At 43.3% G+C, this 18,811-nt stretch overlaps 1 protein-coding gene and 1 long non-coding RNA gene across 6 annotated transcripts in view; one reads left to right on the top strand and one right to left on the bottom strand.

Moving 5' to 3' along the window:
- The window catches only part of OPTN (optineurin), a 19,305-nt gene extending 9,404 nt beyond the window's left edge, over positions 1 to 9,901 (bottom strand). For 2 of the 5 annotated variants that reach the window (XR_006179197.1, XM_042872473.1), the window contains exons 1-6: positions 9,458 to 9,612; positions 8,481 to 8,660; positions 6,745 to 6,947; positions 4,543 to 4,701; positions 2,740 to 2,813; positions 547 to 681 (exon numbers count right to left, since the gene is read on the bottom strand). Coding sequence is in view for 4 of the 5 variants with exons in the window: in XM_042872473.1 (XP_042728407.1) it covers positions 547 to 681; positions 2,740 to 2,813; positions 4,543 to 4,701; positions 6,745 to 6,947; positions 8,481 to 8,660; positions 9,458 to 9,590 (884 nt within the window). In the remaining variant the exon portion in view is untranslated. Of the gene's footprint in view, positions 1 to 546; positions 682 to 2,739; positions 2,814 to 4,542; positions 4,702 to 6,744; positions 6,948 to 8,480; positions 8,661 to 9,457; positions 9,613 to 9,686; positions 9,712 to 9,833 lie in introns of those variants that run through there. The other 3 variants (XM_042872476.1, XM_042872477.1, XM_042872475.1) reach the window with 3 other exon arrangements.
- On the top strand, positions 9,860 to 18,811 carry LOC122180663. The gene is made up of 4 exons (XR_006179198.1): positions 9,860 to 10,024; positions 12,976 to 13,096; positions 13,924 to 14,040; positions 15,620 to 18,811. It is a non-coding gene; the product is annotated as an uncharacterized LOC122180663 (long non-coding RNA).

Raw genomic sequence — 18,811 nt, 5'->3', positions numbered from 1 at the left:
GCTGAGAAGGACATTTATGCAGGTCTCACCAGAAAAACTCTCTTAGGTAAGTCTGGAATTAAACTTTTGGGAAGCATTTCTAAGGAGCTTTTCCAAGCTCACATCCCTAAACATAGCCTACCAGTACCACCAAGAGGGCTGTAACATCTGTTCAATACAAAGTGATGTGCTTAAGCCCCATGCATAGACGATTCATACAAAAGCAAATAATGAGAGGAATGAGAAGAACATTCTCAGCTAGTCCTTGATTTGTTTCACATCACCTGTGGAAAGTTCAAAACCATGGGGCAACAGGTAATTTGTCTTGATCTGTGCTACGATAGGAAGTAATAAGACAGACAAGGCTGTGCTCACAGAACATAACGTGGTTTACCCCTATCAGAGCTACGACAAACATGATTACTAGTGAGTGCTCAGGAAACTGCCCATCCACTGTGTGAACTGCCCATTCACACTGATAGTTCACTCTGATCAGGCCCAAAGTTGGGAACTGCAACAGACTTGAACGTAAACAGATTAAAACTTTGCAGTGCACCTAATCCATACCTTTCTTTGTGATCCAGCAGCTCCTTCTCAAGTTTTTCCCTCCTCTCAGTTTCATTTCTAAGGCAGCAAAGTAACTGGCTCACAGTCAGCTCCTCAGATTCCAAATTCTTGGACTCATCTGCAGATTTGCTCCTGCTTCAAACCAAACCACATGTAAGTAATAAGTTATGATGTTATTAGAGCACTCTCTTACCCCTAATTTTTGGGCAATTTCACACAGTTCTGAAAAAATCAACATTCTGTGCAAAGAGCTCGTTCCCAAGAAGCATGACCTTCCTGCATCCCACTAACCTAAGTCCTTAAGCATGTAAACACAGCCCTTGCTTTCTGCAGTGCTCAAACAGCCTCTTTTTATCAAGCTGGGTGAACAGCTTGGGATTTAAGAAAAAGATAAATAAAAACAGTCAAGACAAAACAAAGCTTGGAGCATTTATTCTGACCTACTGTGCGTCTCCTTCTGCTAAGTGCTATTACCTGGTCCCAAAATATTTTTTCCAATGAAACATTTCTTATCTCAGTTTCATTCCTTTCCAGGAAAAGAAGGCACGTTCCACTAAAAATGGGCATTGGAAATTGCTTCCTTTCTCAGAAGGAATTCCTTTGATATTTTGCTTCCATCATATTCTGTAGCTCTTTTGAAAAATTGCACATGCTACCACAGAAATAAACCAAACCAATTACAAAACTCTGAAATACAGGGTCTGTTGATTTCCTGGTGATACCATACTGCATTCTGTTCCCTCCACTTTCACGTCTACCCAGACAGAAGGTCAAAATCCCCTAACTATAGGATAAGATACATAGGTTACACACATTGTATATTTCAAAAGCTCAGCTGGGAAACAGCATTTATGTACAACTTTGTTTTTTGTAGTTCAGAGCAGAAACTAAAGCACAGGCCTGCATATGCTCCTGTGAGCTATATACATTTGGTGAGCAAAATTCAATACCCCAAAGAGAATGCTCAGCCAAGATATCTTAAGCAAACAGCTTATATCAGGGGAGTTTTAGTGTACAGGTCTACAATGACAGAAATAAACCCATCCCGAGTGGATCACATTCCTCTGAAGCTGTTAACAGCACCACTCTAAGGTTTCAGTGCTGCACAGAGACATGTGGTGACACAGGAAATAGTGTAAGAGATATTTATACTCTCTGTTTTTGTAGACATAGTGCAAATACTCACCAAAAGGGAAGCAAATCCCACAGACAACATCTTAAGATCAGAGTATTCTCACAGGCCACTGCTAATGACGATTTGAATGCTTGCAGCCTGGCCTATGTTCAGCATTCCTCTGTTACACCCCTGACTATAGCTAATTTTTTTCCTTCAACTTCTTAACTTCATGGTGAGGGACAAGTCTTCTATGTTATTAAAATGCTGAATTTCTTTGCAATGAGGTAGGGGGTGACAGAGCTTAAGGGAAAACATACACAGAAAATAGCTTTCTCCCTGCTATGCCCTTTGAATTTTCTATATCCCCCCTTTCCAAAAGCAAAGGCCATGAAGTGGATTAGGAGTGTTCAGCCACAACCATCTAGCTCTTAAATTGGGCAGTATCCAAAATGGAAAGTTTAATGGTGTCAGCTGTCTGTGTCCACGAGGTGTAAAGTTTCAGCTAGGGGCAAGAAAGTCCCTTATGCTCTGGAGCTGATGTAAAGATCAAATTTTGAGAAGTAATTGAGAGAGAATGCTCACATCTTATGTCTAGTCACCTAAAAAACAATGACAGTGCACTATCTGCCCACCCCATCATGATTTAAACCCCACAGTTTATACCAAAGACTAACAAACTGAGCAAGAAGGGTTCAGGTTTGAAAGGCCACAAGAACTCTGTTATGAATATCATTATAATTGAGTAGAGGACAGATACTGTAATAGAGTTCAGAGTGACTGCATGTGTGGGAGCCTTTATCTTTCCTTTTTGGACTACATTAAAAACCTGAAAAGTAGCAGCCAGTTGGAAGTCAGTGCATATTCTGACCAGTTGTACATGCTGTCCTGTCAGCCAGTGGAAGCAGGAAGGCAAAATTCCTGAGAGCTGAGTGTCTTTCCAACATGGTAGGAAGGCAGAGCAATGGAGGGATGCAAGGCCTCAGAAAAACCAGGAGTGACGTTGCTCAAAGAAAATGCTTCCCTTACATTGGGAACAACACACTGCAGAAGTTTGAATCAGACAAAAACCTACATACATGTAGACAGCGATGTTAGTGGCCACTTCACTGCTATTATCTTGATTTTCTTTTGCAGTTCTATTTACTTCTTCCTAAAAAAGAAAAAAAATCCCCCCCAAATATTAGTTTGGTATTTGAACTAAGAAGGGCAGTTTTATTTACTGAAGAAAGAAAAACAGGAAGAACTACAATAAAAAACAAAACACAGAAGTCCTACAGATCAGTTTAATGTTTGCAAATTCTTAACTTACATATTTCACATGCCTTTCCCTGCATCTTTTCAGGACTGATTAAAGAATATGAACAACAAGATTAGGCCTTCTCTTTCAAATCAACAAACCTCCCCAGTCAGTTTCTCTTATAACGATGACACAGCAACAATAACCACCACTGCCAACAGATGTTGAATACAGCTCCTCTTTCCCACTGCAAAGCTCACCCTGTGATCTTCAGAGTCCAAAGGAAGATCTTTGTAGCAGAAAAAGGAGAAGCACCCTGGAAGCTTTCCTGCAGTCTGAAGTTTTCTCTAACAGTTCCAACTAAATGTTAAATTCTGTGATTTTCCTGTTGCACTTATCCTTGCCAGAGAGGGACGTGCTATTGTGAAGACAGCAGAAACCCTCACTTTCACATTTCACCTATTTCCTCTCAAGACTTCTCAGATACAAGAACAGTAGAAAAATAATATTTTTGTGCCTTTAGGGAACACTCTACAACTTTAGATTTTGATTTGCTTGACTTCACCTGTGTATTTCTGCCAGCAGAGAAAGGAGCCCCATTCTTCATGAGGGGAGCGGAGGGACAGCACTGAGCTCTGCTCTCTGGTGACAGTGATAGGGTGCAAGGGAATGGTATGGAGCTGTGAAAGGGCAGGGGTGTGAGGAAGAGGCTCTGCATCAGAGGGCAGTGGGCCTGGAACAGGCTGCCCAGGGCAGCAGTGACGACTTCAAGCTGCTGGAGTTCAGGAAGCATTTTAGACAATGCTCACAGACATAGGGTTTATATTTTGGGTGGTCCTGTGTGGAGCCAGGAGTTGGTGTCTGACACCTTCCAACTTGGGACATTTTGTGACTGTATGGGAACTGCTGAATCACAGCCTAAACCTCTGATTGACCACCTGAGGTGAGCAATGAGTCAGCCAGGGCAGCACAGGTGAAAGCAATTCAAGGTGAAGCCTTGCTCCACCTCTCCCAGACCCCATTTAAGAGCTGACTACCAGTAGGAAAGGATCACTTTTGAGGATTGCTCCCCTTGAAGTCTTCTCAGTGAGCCCAGGACAAGGGTAAGCATTCTATCCATTCTTCTTTAGTGTGATAACTTGTTTAGCCCAACTTTCTCGTATGTTTCTTAATTATAACAACCATAAATTCATTGATTATACAGTGACTTTATGAAAACTTACTTTAGACAAGGAAAGTGAAAGAACAAAAGTAAATTCTCTAGTCCTTTATCACTATGTCTTGTAACATACAGGTGTTCCACATCAGGTAAGATCATGAAACACTTCTTCCAGATTCACTGTGTCTGTATTTTTGTGTTACTACTGTTGCTGGCAGTTTAGTATTCCTTCTCAAAGAGGCAAATATGTAAGTGTATATATATATAATTACTGTTGGTATAGATTCATGCTGCTTACTAATGGAAGACAAGTCTTCAATGTAAAAATGCATTTGGGTAAATAACCACACCATCATTTTAATCACTCAACTTTCTCATCAGTTAGCATGGCACAATAAGAAAACCCAATTTGCAAAAAGGACCAACTTGGGAACAGAGTTTCTGGCTGCAGCTCACCATGTCCATTTTGTTCCCTTTACTTACATTCATCCCAATCTCCACAAAGGAGTCTTCTGCTGAGGCGATGTTCAGCTTGACCTGCAGTTCTGAAATGATGGCTAACAGATCTGCCTTCTCAGCCTGCAGCCGCTGCACCTTGGACTTGAGCTGCCTCGCTTCCTTCTCGGGAGCTGCACAGCCCTCCTGGGATAAACAAACACCTGCATTAACCAACCAAAATGAAACAGCAGCCAAGGAATGCAGAGCCTGAATATAACAGTGGCGTTACATTGCTCTTCTTCTGTTTTGAAGTTTGCCTGGGAAAATCCAGTACAGAGATCTCTAAACTGCTTTGGTTCACCAGACAACAAAAAGTTGCATTTGTTGTTGTGCATTTGTTTCTTCCCCATTTTGTAATCCAAGCCTCCTTGTAATATTGTAATGCTTTAATACACCATACACCCTCAATATCAACTCTGAATAACTCATGCAGCTCAAATGACGTTCTAATCTATCACTCGTGCCAAATCTAAATTTGTGCTACACTGACAGTGTCTGCTGTTGCAGTACTCCCATACACACCTGAGTCACTATGATTTTGTGCTCAAGCTGTGAGAGGATGCAGAAGAAGTCAGCTTCAGTGCATAGGAGGGAGTTTTATATCCACCAGGGCTCCCAGATGTATGGTTTTAAGATAAACCCTCCTGTGAGTAATAGTTTTTCACTGAGGGAAGCAACAGTACATATCTGTGATTTCCTTTGAGTGAAACAAAGGTGCCACTCTACAGCAACAATAGACTATAATCCATCTCAGTAAACAGTAAAACACAGAGGAGAGAGAAATCAGACCAATTGTAGCTAGCCTCTTCTAAGTTCAGATAAATAGTTTTTAGTGTTTAGAAATAATAATTAAAAAAAAAAAATTAAAGTATGGCCAAAGCATTCAGTAGAGAAATTTGTTGTGGCTTAAATGACACTGTCAGTCTGAACATCATGGTCAGAAATGAGAATGTTTTTGTCTTAATTACCATGACCACTAACTGGTTAAACTGCAAAGAATCAATAGAGAACCAAGGCTTACTTTATGGAGCTCTTACAGATGAGATAATTAACAGATTTATTTTTACTTGTCTGGGCATTGGATTGCTCAAGGAGATTGGATCACTCCATCAATAACACACTTAAAGTGTCCAAAGTACAAGAAGTTCTAAAACAGGTATGGGCAGAACAAGTACCCCACTTTCCTTTAAAATCTATTCTAGATTTATGAAATTCTGAACTTCCTTGACAATCCTGAAAAACAACTTTTAGCCTGGTTTCCTAACAAAGCCATACTTGCACAATCACACTGTTTATACACGACCTTTTTCCCCTTAATAACTTTTGAACCAATTGGCCAATTCCGATTTATATCCTGAAAGAATTCTTCCAGAGTTCCATAAAACAAGCACATGAGAGGAAAAGACAGCCTATCAACGGCCATGGAGAAAAAGGCTGAGACAGTCATCCTTCAGTGGGCAACGGAGAACCCACACAAGTTCTGAAAGTACCACGTGCCAGGATTCACTGACTTAGTGCTACATGAAACTTGTTGTTAAACATCTCTTCATGTGTGGGACACAAAGTAGGTTTTGTTCTACCACACTCTGTGGTGTCTTTGGTACTGCTGGCAAACTGATGCTACCTGGATGTTAAGCACTCACCTGCAGTGTTAGAAACTACCTGCTACAGAGCCAAACGTAAGACAAGGGGGAGAAAGCTCAGCCAGAAACAGCAGCTGAAGAACAAATCTAATCTGAACCTCAGTAAAAAGGCTTTCAGAATAGGTGAAAGAATAATAGAACTTTTTTTTTTTGGGTGGTGGCAGGGGTTACATGTCAGCTTGACTCTAGAAACACAAATATAAAACTATGCTGAGAGAGATAATCTAAGAAGGAAAGGGAGGGATTAAGTCAACCCCATAATAAACAGGATGCAGAATGAGAAGTTGGCAAGAAATGTTAATTTATTTCTTATGTTGATAGTGTTAATGATTACTGTTAATTATTAATTGAAATATCAGTTATCTCATGTGTGACATGTTGTTATCTTACTGCACCAAAAGACTTGCTTTGTAAAATAAGTCCCAGACTTTTCATTAGAGTATAAGGATAAAAAAGGAGAACGCTAACAGAACTCCAGCCCTCGCCCATAAAAGATCCTAACATTCATTGTTAATGTATGTGAATTCATCTTTCTCTTATTTACCATTTCAGCTCCTTCTTCTCTTTCCTTTAAGCTCTGAAGTTGTTGCTGCAGCTGCTCATTCTCAACGCACTTGGCAAGCAAGCACTGCTTGGCTTCTTTAAACTTGGTCTCGTAAAACTCTCGTTCTTCCTTTTGCTTCTCCCGCCAGATGGAGAGCTCCTCGTAGCGGTCCTTCATTGCTTGGTTGTGCAACTTCATCGCTTCTAAACGACAGCCAGAGACAAGCCATTGATTCACATCAGTACTCTGTCAATGAAACAGCAGATTTCCTCTACATCGAGCTCAGCCTTCTTCAATATCAAAGGGACAAGCAGCAACCAGATATGAAATGCAAACCACCTTCTCATATGTCTCAGTGAACTGAAATGAAACTCGTTATAGCTCTTTAGCACTATAATAAATGCCACTAAAACCACTGCTGAAATAACATGCTCACACTCTCTCGCTCCTTGACTTCTAAACCAAGAACTACAAGCAAGAAGTAGTGCACACAAGAAGTACTCATCATCTCGCACGTGTTATGTACACAATCAACACAAATGAAACTAGTGAACAAAGATTCTGAAACTACTGAGATTCAGTAGGGAAAGTGTATTTTCTAGAGTTGTAAATTAATGCATGAAAACAGCTGCTATTAAATTGAAAGTCTCAAATATGTCCAACCATGTTCTGCTTGAATATTCAGTTAAGATTTGACTAAAAGCACTAACAAAAATGTAACTGGCAACTTAGAGCAATATCATTTCATCCTGACTAGGAAGCCAAGTGTATGTAACAAAGTCAGTGAGTCAGTGTGCAGCAACTCCAGTCTCACTATTGCAAAACGCTGACAAGATCTTTATGAAGCCAATGAAAGTATTTTAGATTTGGTTTTTAAAGTAACAAATTCAAAGTCAGTAGCTTGAAAGTCTTCTATATACATTGTATCTTCCAGAAACAGATGTTATGTCTTCACATGGTATTATAAATTGTCAAAAAGTCCTTCATGTAACCAAAAAGCAAAGGTAACTCTGGAGAATGATCCTGTGAGGCGTGAGTTACAGCAGCTGTGATTGTTGTCCTGGAACGTTATCTTGAATGCTACAGAGCCTTGTAGTAGAATACCTAGGGTGCTTCTGGAAGCAACCTTCCTGCCAGATAATCATAGCTATATTATCTAAAAGGTGTTAATCGTTATGTGTTTTCAGGGAAACCTATTGGTTTCTCCCAGACAGGCTCAGCCATGGATGCTACTTTGCAGCACAGATGGTGCTGCAACATCTGAACTTTCAAGACAGTTATTACACAACAGCACAGGACAGCCTGCTTCAATTCCCTCCTCTGTGAGGATACAGCTCCTTTCAGAGAGCATCCTAACACAACTGTACAGTACCCACCCTGCTGATGCAGCCATGGCAAACTGTTGATCTGTAATGGGGAGACCTGACTAAGATACAAATCAAAAAACCTTTTCAAAGCTGATGATTGAAGAGCATATTTTTACCTTGCCTCCCAAAATACACAGCGCTATATTGATTGTGTATGTAGTTTTGAAGCTTAGCTTAGGGGGTATTCTCACTCCAATCTTCCATACCAATTTAATGTGCTGTGCCCTATCAAATCGGCCTTACTTGCAGAGTTGCTTATAGAGTGACTGCCAGTCAGATATAAAAGATTATCTAGAAAGACCAAATGAACACAGAACTCATAGATCAAAAAGAGATTTGGACCCGGAGAAGAGACTGATTCACATTCACCTTTTAACTCGTTGTTTTCAGTGATCAGCTCTTTCATCTGCTGTACCATCTCTTCGGGTGTGTAGGTACTGAGGGTGGGGGGAGCCACACTGTCCATTCCATTCTCCATTTTACTCCTGCAATGCTCTCCATTTTCAGCAGGACGGATCTGTGGCTTGCTGGACATCTCTGCAGTGACCACTACAAGGTCAGCAAAGAAAATGTTTTGCTAAATAAATCACAGAATCATTAAGGTTGAAAAAGACCAACAAGATCATCTAATCCAACAACAGTCAACCCACCACCACCATGTCCATTAACCCATTTCTCTTACACTTCTTGAACACCTCTGGGGATGGCGATTCCACCCCCTCCCTGGGCAGCCTGTTCCAATGCATCACCACTCTTTCTGAGAAGAAAACTTTCTAGTATCCAACTGGAACCTCCTCTGGTGCAACATAAGGCCATTCCCTCTCATCATATCGCTGTGTCTTGGGAGCAGAGGGCAACCCCCACCCCCCATCACAACCTCCTTCAGGCAGTTATAGAGAGCAATAAGCTCTCCCCTAAGCCTCCTCTTCTGCAGATGAACAATCCCAGCTCCCTCAGCTGCTTCACACCCCTCAATACTTTGCTGCCTTTCTCTGAACACACTCCAGGTCCTCTCGTGAGGAGCCCAACACTGAGCACAGTACTGAGGTGCGGCCTCAGCAGCGCTGACAGGGACAGAACATACAGCCATACTTTGGTTTTACCCAGAGAAACAAGCTGCACCCGTAGCCAGCACACAGACCATCCAACCCTCCAACCCCACTACACCAGACCACCCATGGCCCTATATAACATGTTAACCCCTCAGAGGTGGGTATGGGTTTGACTCCCAACCCACCTTTCAGACGGAGCCTTTCCCTGGCAGACCCACCCTCTGAGAACAACACGCAAACAGACCCCTCGGCTCCCTTCTCTCTGTACCCAGCAGCGTCCCACAGAGGCACTGCCCTGCCTGGGTCTCACAGTCCGACCGCTCCACCCGACGTTTTCGCTTTCTGTCCCCGTTTGCTCCCTCCCCGGCTCCCGGTTTGCGCTCAGGCGGCCGCCCAGCCCCGCCACGGCCGCTCTCTCAAGCCCCATCGCCTCCCCCCGGCCCGGGGGAATCCCTCGGGAGCCGCAAAAGGAAGTTTCCCTCTCTCCCTTCCCCTTCGCGGCCCATCCTCCCCGCAGGCCCACCCCGGAGCCGCTGAGTCACCGCCTACGGGCAGCACGAGCAAAACGGCCCGCCCGGCTGCCGGGCCCGCCGCCGCCTCGGCCTCCACCGGGGGCCGCGACCGCCGCTCGCCGCAGCTTTTCCCCGGCCCGGCCCCGGGCAGCGCTCACCCCGCTCACGGCGCGCCCATGGCAGCTGCCGGTCCGCTCAGCTGACCGCCGTCACGCACCGCCCCGCCTCCTCCGCGGGGATTTCCCGAGCTCCGCGCTTCCGCTCCGACCCGGGTGCTGTGGGGCCCCGGCTTAACCTGGCGCGATGGATGGCAGCCCTGCAGAAGGCTTGGAACCGGGTGATCTTTAAGGTATCTTCCAACGCGGCCATTCTATGATATCCGGTTCCAGCTCCTCTGCTGTAGGAAGGGATGTCTTCCTCTAAACCAGTCCCCTCAGTCCAGCACTCCCAGGGATGGAGCATCCACAGCTCCTCTGCGCAGCACTGCCAGTGCCTCACCACCGTCTGAGTAAAGACTTCCTGCCTGACCTCTAACCTATTTCTCCCCTCTTTTAGTTTAAAGTCATTACCCTTTGTCCTATCACTATGCTATGATACTCTCATCTCTCTTTGAGGACCCTTTAGGTACTGGAAGGGTGCTGTAAGTCCTCTGCAAAGTCTTCTCAAGGCTGAACAACCCCAGCCCTCTCAGCCTGTCTTCATAGGAGAGGTGCTTCAGTCGTCTATCATCCTTGTGGCCCTCTGCGCTTTGTACTCTCCAGCAGTCCATATCCTCCTTAGGCTGGGCCCCAAGAGCTGGATGTAGGACCGTATCAGCTGCACCACTCAGCTTGTTGTCTGCTAACTTGCAGAGGGTGATCTCAATCCCACTGTCCGTGGCACTGACAAAGATGTTAAACAGTGCTGGTCCCAGATACTGTGCAGAGGAAGAATGCTAAGGACAGAGCATCTTGCTGAGCTCGATCCTGGGAATACAGAGGGACACAGGCTTCTCTGGGGACAGATCTTGTCTGCCTGAGGGCCTCCTGGGCATCCCTTTGGACGCCGCTTCATGGAACTCCATATTTTTCCTGTCAGAGTGGAGACCTTGGAGGTGGCAGGGCAGCCAAATCCCATGCAACCAAAACCTATTAGCTATGAATCTCCAGCATGAGCAGAATCGTAGCAAACTAAGCTTGGAAAAGTATCGTCATGTCTAAGCATCAACCTGTCCTACAGAATCCCATCACTAAACTATGTCCCTTAGTGCTACACCCACACGTCCCTTAAATACCTTCAGGGATGAGAACTCCACCACTTCCCTGGACACACCATTCCAATGCCTGACTACCCCATCTGTGAAGAAATTCATCCTGATAACCAATCTAAACCTCCCTCAGTACAACATGAGATCATTTCCTCGCATCCTATCACCCCCTTTACAAGAAGATCTGGTAATGTGAGGCAGTGATAACTGCCCACAGTAACACACTGGGCTGGATTTATCACGGGGTGACTGTTCTTAGGGCGAACAATGGCATTCTGATTCCTTCATTTTCAAAGCAGAAGGGCATTTTAGCTAAAATGTCAGCTTTCCATGTGGAAAATATCAGTCTTTCATTAAATTACTGCCTGGCTTGAAAACACATTCTTTTGATTTGAAAATGAATAGAATTTTGAATGAATAGAAACTGTAAACTAACTTAGGTTTAAGGAAGGCGTGCTCTCCTGTGGAGTGGTTTTTCCAGCTGCACTCCAAACACTGCAGCCAGAAGCTTCCCAGTACAAGGGAGAAGAGGGTGATGGACAGCAGATGCTGCTAAGAAAGAGAATCCACTTACTTGTAGATACACCAAGATTTTCTGTGCTTGTGGGAGTGAGATCTTCAAATTACTGTTGTCTCCTGTCACTGTGCCCGTGGCTGTTATGTTAGATGAGAGTGTGTAATACTTAGAGGAGCAGTAAAGGTAGCTTCTGTGAGATCAAGGAGCAGAAATACTAGCAGCTCATTGTACTCTGAGTAAAATTCTTGTGAATTGGAGGACCTTACTCTATGTGAAGCAAAGGCAAAAGAAGAGCAACACAGATCCACTGAGTTTTACTTGACAAAGCAATACTATTCGATTATGCTTCTGACAGTTATGTGTTCCCACAGATTTGGTTTTAGTACCAACAGTCCAGTTTTGGGAACAGATCTTATGTAGAAAGCAAAATATCCAAGTTTTTGGGGAACAATTTGTCATTTAGATTTGTGCTTCACCGCCAACCAGATCTGTATATCTTGCAGCTCTCTGAAGAGATCCAAATGCAAGAACATTTCTATTTGCATTTGTAAAATGAATGGTGGTATCTTGGGAATCAGAAGTGTTATATCTGATTTTAGTTGGAATGAAACACTTTGGTTTTTAAAAGTGAAAGAAAAATGAATGTTCTTTTAGATAAGGGAGGGAAATAGCCAAATAAGCCTAGTGTAAAAATACAAGTAAAATAATAATAAAAAACCAAACAAACACAAAACCTTTGATTTCTTTTTGTGTAAATAAAAAAAAAAAGTGTTTATATCTAGGGAATGTTAAAGTGTTTGCTTGAAACTCTGTTTCAACACATCAGCACACTGGACATACTACTGAGAAAGCAATTGTTTGGGCCAACCTAGTTTATGCAGACCTTTTTTTCATTACAGTCTAATCACCATTTGCTTTGTGCATTCTGCCAGTTATGAGTAACATGGGCTGTGTCTGCCCAGTGAAGAAGGAAACTCCTGCTCTGAGTCTTCCCATGATGTCCTGATCTGCTGGGCTGAGTTACAAATAGCTCATCTATTTCTGCCTGTGCTGCTAGAGGGTAAATATTAGCAGGCAGTGCTTACAGATGTGTAAAATTGTCAGTCTTTTCCCAGATAATTTGATAAAACAGGCACTGGTCAGCTCCAGGTCTGAAGGCTCATATTCAGCCAAGTTACTTAAGAAATTCCCTTGTGGCAGCTGAGCCATGGAAATGCTCTTTTGTGTATTAGAAAATGTGAGATAACACAGCCTAGCTTAGTCTGAAAAGACAGAGGATTGTGCTGCATTATTTTCACATTACCCCAGGCTTGGATGCTGTTTTTGTAGTCGTCCAGGAGCTGAACCCTGAGAATCTAACAAAGCTGGGACAAAGGCTTGAACTCCAGAAAGCTCAGATAGGAAGAACATCTTTGTGCACTTCTGTGTATATACACAGAGTGCTGCAGTCTTATCTGTCTGTGTCTGCTTTATGTTATGTGGAACTCATTCTGCCTCTGACTCTCTTATGTTGCCTCTGCTCTTCCTGTTTTTCCAGTCTGTGTTGCCTTCTTGCTTCTAACTGGTGCTGTGGTAGCTGCTGGAAACTCCTGATTTTGGCCAGGATCCCATAGATACTGTACAGACAGCCCAAAGACTTACTACTCTTTTAGTACACCGTGAGTATGTGCTACGTCGGTCTGGCTTCCTCTGAAGAGCTCGGGCTTCTAAAGAGCTTTGTTTTATTCTATCTACAGAGGGTCTGTGGAAGGACCACTACCTTTGATTAATATCTGGGCTTCTCACCAAAGTAAACGTTAGAGAGTTTGCTGTGCCGTCAGATTTGCTGATTAAGGTTAATTTCCAATTGGCAGGTAATTTGAAAACACCATGAAGATACGTTCTTCACAGGCATGTGGGGGGAGAAGGGATGTTGTGAAGTGCATCCAACTTCTGTAGTCAGCAATACTGCATGATGAATGTCACCATAACCTAGGGAGAAGTGGGATGATGAAGTGCTTTCTTTTATTACAACAATTAAGGCCTACCATGGCCTGGAGATGGCTCACACCCAACTGGTAAAATTTATATTAACAGGTATCAGACCTCACATGATGATCTACAGTAGAGCAGCTACAAAGAACATGAAATTCAAACGTATGAACTGAATGTTTATCTGCCATGAACAGATGGCACGGTATATTCAGTCCCAGATCTCATGGATTACCAGTCCAGTATTGAACTGATTCCTATTAATGCTATTACTACCTTGAAAGAGAGAAATATCAAATGCTGAGCACAGGGAGCCAAGGCAGAAATAAAACTGTGGGAAAAAATGACCAAAAGTCACGTTTTTAGCCTGACAAACCTGTCGTGGGCAGGGATCCCTATAGGGTATGTGGAGCAAATGGTAATGACAAAGAATGTGTCTAATTGATCACTTTTGGCTCATTCTGCACAGTCGAATTCACAGTGTGTTATGTACCTCTTTTCCTCCCACATACAGCTGAATGGATGACTCCTTTTACAACTGCAATTATATAACACCTCCATGCAATGACACAGAAGAGAAAAAACAGTGCCTCTAGTGCAGCTTTTAGATGATCTAATTCTGAGCTTGCTGGTACGTATAAAAATTGTAATGTAACAGTTTTCCTTTTCAGCTTTCTCCCCTGCCCTGAAAGGAGTTGGGATTTAATTATGCGAGGTTGCTGGAATTCCTCAGCATCAGCTCTTCCATGATGGGAGGTTCATTCCGACTCATTCTGTCACCATTCAAAAAAAAAAAAGATAAAAAGTATTTTTTTTTCTAATAAATGTAGTGATTGAAGTAAAACTGCCCCAAAAGTCCCCATTTATTCTCAGTGCATCAACAACACCCCATACAGTGCCCTTCAAGTACAAGGTTCTGCTGCCTGACAATCGGATGTCTTATATGCCGAAGCCATCCTTTTTTTCTTTTTTTTTTGGCTGAGAAGAATAGCAAAATGATTACAACAGATCACAACCACGGGGTAACTACAAGATAACCAGGATGTGGTGGGCCACCAAAAGGGCCAACCGTACCCTGGGGTGCACCAGGCCCAGCACTGCCACTGATCAAGGGGAGGGACTGTTCTGCTCTGCGCTGTGCGGCCTCCCCTCCAGCTCTGGGTGCAGTTTTAGACACTGCAGCGTAAAAAAGACATGAAACTATTAGAGAGCAGCCAGGGACAGTGGGCACAGCCCTGAGCTGCCAGGGTTCAAGGAGTGTTTGGCAATGCTCTTAGACACGGGGTTTGAATTCTAGGTGGTCCTATGTCATGAGTATCCAACCTCTTGGCTTGTTTGGGCCACACAGAGTGAAAAGGAATAGTGTTGGGCTGCATATATGTAGGTTGCTCTGAAAGTAATGCCTCCTATTTGTTCCATGGAAACTACAACCACTGAGAAGAGCATAACACTATTTAATAGAACAAATTCTCAGCTACAAAACACTTTCAAAAATATCATCAGCACCATTAGCTATACATTTTTGTCAGCGGTGAACAAGAGCCTGCATGCCGTGCTCCTAAACATCCGCACCAGAGGAGGCAACCCACTGTTGCTGTCACCACTGCTGAAACACACCAACCACTGCCTCACTGTGCTCACATCCACTGTTTGGTCTCCATAAACGTTCAGCAAGCACTGATGAACGTCAACGGCTGTCATTTTTTTCCATGTGGAGGAATTCAGTGACACTCCTTTGCTCTATCCACGCTTCCATTTTGTCACTCTGCCCCTCTGCTGCCATCTGTCACACGGCAACAAAACAACAGAATATTGGTGGGGAGGTTCTACCTCTACTGCCCTATCACCAACACCCAGCTCTGACATAGTAAGCCAACATAATAAAACAGGAGGCACCACCTTCGCAGCAGCCCTTGTAAAATGCATAATATAGTTTATGTGTTTAAATCAGAAATGTTCTGACTCATCCTGGAATATCTGACAGCACTGCAGGATCCTTGACCTAAGGATCTTCTCCTTTCTTGACCACGCAACAGATACTAACTCAGGCAGCAGTAAATTTCAGGCACCATCTACTATGCCAGCAAGTGTGCCTGCTTTTTGCCCTTATACCCTTAAGTATAGAGTGGGAAGTAGAAAAATAAAAGGATAAACGCGCAGAAAGGACAACAACCGAATTGCCAACTGTCCTTGCTTTCTCTTTCCAATAGGTGGCACCAATTCTCTTTCCAGATCATCATCAACTGAATAGGTCAGAAGCTCCGGAATACCGTACGTGTTTAAAAACACGGGCATCTTTGCCCTTTTCTTTTGCTGTATCTGAGTGTGAAATTTGGACCAAGAAGGCAGCAGACTGAGAAAATATCTGAAGCCCTTTGGAATGTGCTGCTGCTACTGCCAAGAACAGTCATGCCAGGAAAACACAGGCAGATCAAGAGCAAACGTGACCAAGTGCTAGAAGCAGGGAGAGAGCTTCGCTTTTGACTAAGGATGGTCAAAAGTAAAAGTGGGACTATTTTAGGGAGTTACTGAGTGGAAATTGGAGAATCGTGGTAAGAGGAAACTGAAAAGGGGGGTTCCAGGCTAAATGGAGCTTTCGTGAACAGGCAAAGAGGGATGACTGAGCTTGCTGAGAGAGAACTCTAAGAAGAAATCATGCCAGAATGAGGCCAAGGAAAACTGCATTCTAAAAGTACCGTGACAAAGTGAAATAGCAGAAAATCTCTTGCAAATAACCCTAATACAACCCTGTCTTTATCCTGAAATGCTTTCTTGCTCATCACTAGAAGAGAACAGTGTCTGTAGCTCCATACCACTGTACAGGCCACAGGAGGAGGTGACCCATGCTCCCATCATTCATTTTAGAATACAGAACCATGTTGCAAAGAGATGGTCAAAACAGCAATGTTCAGAAGCACGGCATGATTTAAAAGGCAGAACTCTCAAATAAAGCCTGGTGGCATATACGTTTTAACAAGTTCTTCATCAATCTTACCATCTAAATCCTTTTGAAAATCCACTTCTGATATTTTTAGTTGGAAACATTGCTTGTTTTCACCTCAAATGGCTTGCTGTGACATTTGGTTGAAGGTCTCAGTGTGACTCCGCAAGCTGCTCTCTTACTAGGTCTGGAAATGCCACTTTCGTTGTGCATTCACAACTATTTCCCCTTCTAGACAATCTGAGGAGGGAAGAATTGCTATCATAGTGAATTGTGCTGCATGGGCATTTTTGACAGGATGTGGCAAAGACCACATCAGGTGTTACAAACCACTAAAAGAACAATTATAGTCCTGTTTTGAAAGTTGTGACAGTACAGAGTTTGCCCCAAAGACAGATGACACCCATGATAGGAGCCAGCTCTCCCTAAGGTGTTTGGTTTTCGTTTTTCTGGAGCATGTTTGAGTTCTGGGAGTTGTGGGCCCCTCATAGCACTCCGGAGAGCTGTGCACCAGACTAGGGCCATATCCTCCTCTTGGTCTTGTGGCTGCTGCTGAATGGAAATGAAGATTGCAAGCACATCTCCCAAATTGTGGTATCTCACTAATCATTGTGTGAACCTTGTGTTGTAGTCTGGAATTATTTCTGCGATGGCTGAAGGAACACCACAGCGTACCCGGGAATGCACCTGCTGCAAGGAGGCATGGACTGATGAGTTTCCAGCCATATTCATCTTTTTTTTTTTTTACTTTTCCTTGACCAAGTGACAAGAATATTGTGAAGAATTCGGTTTGCAAGAAAAAGAAGAGAAGGTGAATTCCGAGGCTATTCAAGGCTGTGAAGAGACTTCAAATGTTGGCAGATAACTGCTTTTCAGACAGGTGAGGGCGCTCAGCCCTTCTTAAAAGAAGTTGGTGTGAGTCTTGAGACAGCGCTGAAATACACTTGTGATTGGACCAACGCTGTGCTGCTACTGAACAAAGACTGAGTAGGGGGTTAGGCTCTAACACTGCTAACAACTGAAAAATAAAAGGCCCAGAGCTGCTTAAATAGCTGCTGATGTGCTTCAGCACAAGCACGAATTAAATGCCTTAATTTTAATGGTAACTTGAAAGAAGACTGATCACAGATTTCCTCGTATGGAGCAGCACGGTTTTATTTATTTATTACAATTTCAAGTATCTCCATAAAAGTAACCCCGGAGGAAGATGTTAGGCTAACATACCTGGATATTTATATTCAGTGTGAGACTTTCATCTCACACTTCCCTCTTACAGTGGTTCCATCCTTGCCTTTGTGATCTGCTTCTTGGCATGAGACCCCTTAGCCAATGCCATCCTCTATAGCTGCTCCAAATTTCCCAGCAAAAGGACCTCTGTTGCACTGGGCTCTGTGTGGTGGGGGACATCTATCCACTTCTGGAAACAAACACACCCAGATCATATTACTGTATTGTTTTTAGGTAATTTAAATCTGGTTTATATTACCCTGTTTTCTCTGGCTTCACATTTATCTTCAATTGGTTGCTGTAGCTCACCCTAAAACCCCCCTGTGATTTTTGTTTATTCACCATTCTTCATTAGCAAATGCTTAGACTTCAGTTCTTGTAAAGCTCCTTAGGACATGAAGCAGTGCTTCTGAGTTGTTAACCATTATTACCAGTAGTGGCATAAATAAAAATAGAATCATAGACTCACTCAGGTTGGAAAATACCTTAAAGATCATCGAGTTCAACCACAACCTAACCGTATTACCCTAACAACCCGCCACTAAATCATGTCCCTGAGCACCACATCCAAATGGTTTTTAAACACATCCAGGGGTGGTGACTCAACCGCCTCCCTGGGGACCCTATTCCAATGCTTAACAATCCTTTCTGTAAAGAAGGGTTTCCTGATATCCAACCTAATGAATGTATTCTGCTGAAGTACACTTATTACATACACTTATTTTATTTACCAAATCATGGAATTGTAGGGGTTGGAAGGGATCTCTAGAGATCATCAAGTCAACCCCCATTTACTAAAGCAGGTCCCTTACAGCAGCTCGCCCAGGCAGGTCTTGAATATCTCCAGAGAGGGAGACTCCACAACCTCTCTGGGCAGCCTGTTCCAGTGCTCCATTAATCTGACAGTGAATGAGTTCTTCCTTGCGTAGTATGGAACTTCTTGTGTTCCAGCTTCTGGGGTCAATTTAAGTCATTACCGGTATGAAAATCTTGCCAGTTGGATATCTCATGTCCTCAAGATGAAATATTAATCTAGTTATCATGGCAATGATTTCTATATTTGTTTTATCTCTAAAGGTCCACCTTGTCTTGGGGAATTAACAATTATTATGTCTATCTATTGCCATGTCTCCCATCCACAGAGATCCACAGAGACTCTGCTTTTCAGATACTGGCAATTAAATAGAACAACTATTGACTGCAGTTCTTGTTGACACTGGGCATCTAGCTCTTC

The sequence above is a fragment of the Lagopus leucura genome, unplaced genomic scaffold (genome assembly GCF_019238085.1).
Source record: "Lagopus leucura isolate 7727_CA_CO unplaced genomic scaffold, USGS_WTPT01 Super-Scaffold_100008, whole genome shotgun sequence".
NCBI lineage: Eukaryota > Metazoa > Chordata > Aves > Galliformes > Phasianidae > Lagopus > Lagopus leucura.
The sequence above is the reverse complement of the archived record's forward strand: the minus strand, read 5'-3'. Positions and strand labels throughout refer to the sequence as shown.